At 32.7% G+C, this 6,211-nt stretch overlaps 1 protein-coding gene across 2 annotated transcripts; it reads right to left on the reverse strand.

Moving 5' to 3' along the window:
- Nucleotides 1–240: 240 nt before the first annotated feature.
- LOC132728003 (uncharacterized) lies at nucleotides 241–5,982 on the reverse strand. 2 transcript variants are annotated; one of them, XM_060713605.1, is made up of 3 exons: nucleotides 5,840–5,982; nucleotides 5,239–5,360; nucleotides 241–4,744 (listed from the first exon to the last, which is right to left on the reverse strand). In XM_060713605.1, exon 3 carries the CDS (start codon nucleotides 3,280–3,282, stop codon nucleotides 2,473–2,475), a length of 810 nt encoding a protein of 269 aa, XP_060569588.1. In that variant the 5' UTR covers nucleotides 3,283–4,744; nucleotides 5,239–5,360; nucleotides 5,840–5,982; the 3' UTR covers nucleotides 241–2,472. The 2 variants fall into 2 exon arrangements, with proteins under 2 accessions (XP_060569588.1, XP_060569587.1); XM_060713604.1 differs by having other exon boundaries at nucleotides 3,281–4,744.
- Between the last annotated feature and the right edge of the window lie 229 nt (nucleotides 5,983–6,211).

A 6,211-nucleotide genomic window follows, 5' to 3' on the forward strand; every position in this document is an offset into this window, starting at 1 on the left:
CCAAAGCAAGGTGGATTCTAGTCTTCCTGGCTATATGACCATATATCCTTATATGAGACCAGTACTGGTTAGTTCCAGGAATCCAAAAAATGTTTCTTCACAATCCAGCTTTATCTGTATCATAAGCTTAATAAATACATCTGCGATATTGGGAAAGCTATAGTTCTTGGTGCAGTGCTGGAATATTTCTGTAGAAGTCATTCCTTTACAATGGTTCGTAATTCAACAACAACACAGATATCAAACAGAAATTTTAATGAACATAAAATGATAAAACGAAAAGAAAAACAAACATCTTTTGAGCCGCGTCACAACAAAACCAACATAGTGCGTTTGCGACCAGCATGGATCCAGACCAGCCTGCGCATCCGCGCAGTCTGATCAGGATCCATGCTGTTCACTTACCAACTCTATAACAAGTAGAGAAACTGATAGCAAACAGCATGGATCCTGATCAGACTTTGCGGATGCGTAGGCTGGTCTGGATCCATGCTGGTCGCAAACCCATTATGTTGGTTTTGTTGTGACGCGGCTCATTTATCAATCATAAATAAAGCAAGAAATGTTTTTGTCTAAGGCTAAGTATCATCATGAATTCAGTATTTCTTTTTTAAAGCTGCATGCCTCCAGATGAGCAAAAACTTTCATGATTTAATGTACTGTATCTTTACCATATTTCTATCTTTGTTAACTTGACAATATTAAAGTTTTAGGGACATTTAAAGAATTTAATGAACATGAGTAATAAAATATGAATCTGGAGGCATGCTACTTAAAGAAAAGTAAATTGGAGTTGGAAGTTCTTTTTCCATCAAATTAAACATTAATTATAAATAGTGAATAGCAAATTATAAACTGGCAGAATTATTTACATGAAATCAATAAATATGAAGTTATCACATACTTTAGCTTTTATGTTTAAAGGGACTCCACTGAGGTGTTTTGACATGATGGGACTGAAAAATATTTGTCCCAGATAAATATAAGTTTTGATGTAGGGTTAGACCACTAACCCTTGTGCAAAATTTCAGATCATTTGCACACTTATTTTTCCAAAATAAGTATTCAAATATTTAAGAAATGACCCAAGATGAAAAGCGTTAAAACGCTTTCCACTCAAATCGGGCTAAGAAAAGCATATAAATACTATTTTCTTTTCATTTCAAAGTATATTTCTTAACTATATTTGCATATGTTTGTGTTTAACGTTCCCCAGCTCATTTATGTAAGAATCTAATGTTTTAAACCACAGTGGAGTCCCTTTAAGTTTATGCAAGTTAATAAATAGAAGCACATATCATAATACTTGTTATAATATTCATAATAATAATAGTTCATTTTTGATTAATCACTCTTAATGATTAATATTAAGCAATTATTTAATTGAAAGACATAAGTGACTAGTATAAATCCCATAAATGCTGTCATGTTTAAGTCAGTGTTACATTAAAAAAAATAAATTAAAAACTAAAAACAAAAACTGGTCTATATTTGACAAACATAATATATGTGAACATATTTGCAATAAAAAATATCTTTAAAGAGTCAATGAGATCATTTCATGAAAGACAAAGTAAAAAATATTTTTTTTTAAAATCTATATACATGTAATAAAATGATATATGTGAAAATGTTTCTAAGAATAAATATTTCTCTAAAGTCCTTGAGATCATTTCATTGATTTTAAGACAAAATGAAAAATATTATTTTACAATCTATATACAGTGTATGTGTCAACAACTGTAAAGAAAAGTACATTGGAGTTTGAAGTTCTTTTTTCATCAAAGTAAATAATAATAATAAATTATAAATAGCAAATTATAAACTGGTAGTATTATTTACATGAAATCAATAAATATGAAGTTATCACATACTTAAGCTATTATGTTTAAAGTTTATGCAAGTTAATTAATAGAAGCACATATCATAATACTTGTTAAAACTTTGAAATGGTTCATTTTTGATTAATAGCTCTTAATGATTAAAATATTAAGCGATTATTGAATTGACAAGTAAAAATCCCACAAATTGTGTCACGTTTAAGTCAGTGTTACATTAAAAAAAATAAAACTAAAAACAAAAACTGGGCTACATTTGACAAACATAATATATGTGAACATATTTTCAATAAAAAATATCTTTAAGCTTAAAGAGTCAATGAGATCATTTCATGAAAGACAAAATAAAGAAATGTTCTTTAAAAATCTATATACATGCAAAAAATGTAGCCGGTCTCTCTGAGATTATTAACCATCATGCTTAATTTCAGCACTGTGTAATTGTCAATACACCAGATCAATTTCCAGAGATCAGTAAACATAAAACCAAATTAAATATTGAGCACATGCTGTTGTGATAGAAACAGCTTTTTATATCAGCACATACTGTTATATCAATATATATAAATATACAAAGTCACAGTTGTTCATAAAGTGCACTTTGATGCTTTACATTAAGCACTATGTTGAAGTGTCAATACACTAGATCACACTCTCTAGTGCAATGCGGACAGTACCAGTCTATGTTTTCCTCAATCCACTCTTCTGTGTATCGTGCACATGGCCAACACATCCAAACATCACATGAACAGTTTTTACAATCACAACCCACACTTGCATTGCTATTATCCGCCTTAATGCCATCTTCAGGGAGTATTTTGCCGCACTGGTAACATTTATAAATTTGTACGAGTACTTCACTCTCATTTTGTACTGAATTTTCTACAACAACTTGTAAGTCATTATTAGGTATATCCTCGGACATTTTATCACTAGGCACAACATTTTGCGTGAGGTCATCATTGGAATAATTATCTGATGCTTCTTGGGAGATGAGTAATGCGGGGGCAATCTGTGTCAAGAAAAATGACTCACATGCTGGTATCAATTTCTTTTGGTAGAATTCCTTATCAAATTTGACAGTTATTATCTTACAGTCTTTTGAGGTCCACACAACAAGATTAGCAAGTGTTAATCCTGTAATTCCAAGGAGTCCCTGCACTTGAGCATAATATCCATCTTGGGAATTTTTCTTTAGGTGTAGAATATTGTCCTTTTTCTCAAGATACTTGATTTTTTTTTCAGTCACAGCTTCTTCAACAGTCATATTCCTAGCAGAGTAGGGACATTTAATTTCAAGTAGTCGGCTCATACTACTATGACATCTGCAGGTAACTATTCCATCAGGCGAGCCTCTGACAAAGTTTAATTCTTTAGACACCATTAAACCATGTTCTTCAATTTTTAGATCAGAATGATATTTTGATACTTTTTGTAAGTACATCTTCTTTCCCTTGATCTCATTTGTTCTTCCCCATTTAATCGATGGCACTTTGGATAGGAAATTTTTACTGTCTGTATTTATTATGTCATTTACAAGAGTAGGATTTTCTTTTTCTTTCTCTACAGTCTTGATCACATTGAAAAATCTTGTTGCAGTAATGCAGCCTTTCCGTTGCTCCTTCCATTCTTGATTGATTGATTGCCCGACTGTAATTTTATCTACCTCTGATCTTTCACATGTGTGTGTAGCAGCTGCCTTTGTAAAACGTTCAAGTTCGTTCAATTTTGAAGCCTGGTGCTGATGAACTTTGGAATTTCTTACGCACTATCCTAGTAACAGGTAATGGTGTAGCTTTAATTTCTACTTCAGATGAAAAAGCCAGGAAAGGGCTACCCTCATGCATACAGTTTTCAAGACTTACTGCTGTATGATTAGTAACAACTTCCTCAATGTCCTTTTTAAATCTTTTCGGGTTTAGCACATTTACAGCTGAGCAGTACTGTCCCATGTTATGGTAGGTTGCATCAATCAAATCGGAATGGAGTTCTGCTACATCATCATAGCTAGGTAAGTCCAATGCCTTAACTTGTTTACCAAAGTCATCCAAAGTTCTTCGCATTTGTTGTTTTTCTTTCTTAATACTAAAATTTTCAAAAATATCAGGTTCAACATGACTGCCTTTAGGCTCAGTCCAGCTGCAAAGTTTGTCTGTACAAGATTTGGTGTCTGCATTGGTGAATTTAGATACCCCATTTGCCAACTGTTCAGCAACCAAAAACAATGTTGCACCAACATGTCCGCAAGTTTCAGAAAATCCAACTGTACAAGTACAGAAACCACTGTATGGATCACCAGTTATTTTATCTATTACAATGTACAGAACTTTAACATCATCTTGATTGGAAGACTGCGATGAATTGCATCTTGCGGAAATAATGCCAAAAGTATCTGATCCTACATTTTCACAATAACGCACTGTGTGCACACTACTTCGTAGCTGATATGGCCTTGAAAGTTTATATGTTCTAGCAGACGACTTATCCAATATGTTATAATCAATTAGGTATTTTTTCACACTGACGTCATTTATTTCTGGTAATTTTGAGATTTCATTTGTCCATTCTGAAGATGGCATGCCATGTAAAATCTTTGATCTTAGCTGATCTAACTCTTCATGCTGCTGTGATGTAAGACTGTCATTTCTTCGGACTTTACTAGATTTTTGAACATTTAAAGAATTTCCGGTTGTGGAAATTCCAAGTCTTTGACAAATAAATATTATTTTAGCTTTTTTTGGTAACGTTTTGTCTATATTGTATTCTCCACATAATTGCTTAAGTTTAACGGCTGACAGCGAGGCAATTTCATTATAAGTTTCGTAGCGTCTTGGCTGAAGGACATTACCCAAATATGTTTTTCCCTGAACATCTATCTTTGGGCCCATGTTGACAGCAAATGTCATCTGAAATATAATCAAATACACATCTTACAACTTTCCATCAACATATTGTACTTTGTAGTCAATACTTGTTATGTACTATGAATTTTGCATACATAAATGCAGTTTAACAACAGGCAAAAGGACCACTGACACTATGGACCATATTTAGAGCAGATCATGCTATGGAATTCAAAAAAAGTCCCTAGCTCAAAGATAATATTACCACAAGTTTTAATCCGAGGTAGCTTGAACTGAAGAATAAATTCAATAACGGTTTTATAACCGGATGGAAAAATCTCTAAAGCTTGAGCAACTGAAGACATATTCATTTGTAATATGCTTACAATAAATAGAACATTCTCGGTAACAGCCACATGTAAAGATGTTTGTAACCTGAGCAGATGTTAAACCAACTATCATGAGACAAACACTTTGCGACAAATGCCTCTTTCTATTATGTACATATAATTTACAGCTTGATAGTAGAAAAGGAGACTAACATCAAGTATACATACCTAACAAAGTCCCCAATGGCTTGTTAACTGATGGCACCATTATTTACATAATCAAAATGGCCCAGGCCCATTTATAAAAGGGGTCATCTTTGTGAATGCCAAACTATAGCTCCAGAGATAAACTGTAAACAGATAGAAATAAGTAGCAATTAATTCATTTCAAAATTAAAAATTATATAAAATTGGACCAAAATTTCAGCAGCTCAACCCATATATGTAAAACTGTTATATAATAAAATCTCTCATTTAGATAAAATAATTTAATAGGGGTAGGACTGCTGAAAGTTGGGTCCAATTTTGGTGTTGGACCCCTCTAATTAATTAGACTTAGAGCCTACTTCCACTGAACCCATGGATATTGAATGTAATGCAAAATTGTCTTTTAAAAGATCATGTTTAAACATCTTTGAGCAGTATTAACAAATTCAACAATACACATATAATTTACCGATGAAACCCACTTAAAACGTAAAATAATTACCCCACCCACTGCAACCGCAGGAAAATGTATGTTTTTACCTCATAAATTTGCAGATACGAACAGTTATAACGTAATTTAGGATTACTTGTTTGACATAAACATTTATTTTAAAACACATACCATTATCTGTAGTATTTAGGTATATTTAACCGCTAGTTTATGTGGAAATTTTCTGACGACTTTCTTTTTTCCAATCAGCTGTTTATTTTCACCGGAAGTCATGCGCGCGCACAGGATTATGGGAAACCGTGAAGTCGCGAATTGTGAGATCGTCTGCCAAGGGAAAGGTACAATTACTTTATCTGAAGTATTTTTTGTTAAACATAAACTATTTTAATAATCTATATTGACAGGGGCGTTGATATAACAATTAATACGTTCGTTCCTGGCTTATTATATTAAGATCAAACTGCTTTAGTTGGTAATCACAATGATCTCCCTTTTACAGTTTGGAATTTGTTTCGGCATGGTCAATTTGTTTTATTGTATTCA

Source organism: Ruditapes philippinarum, unplaced genomic scaffold (genome assembly GCF_026571515.1).
Source record: "Ruditapes philippinarum isolate M1 unplaced genomic scaffold, ASM2657151v2 ctg16783_1_1_1_1, whole genome shotgun sequence".
NCBI lineage: Eukaryota > Metazoa > Mollusca > Bivalvia > Venerida > Veneridae > Ruditapes > Ruditapes philippinarum.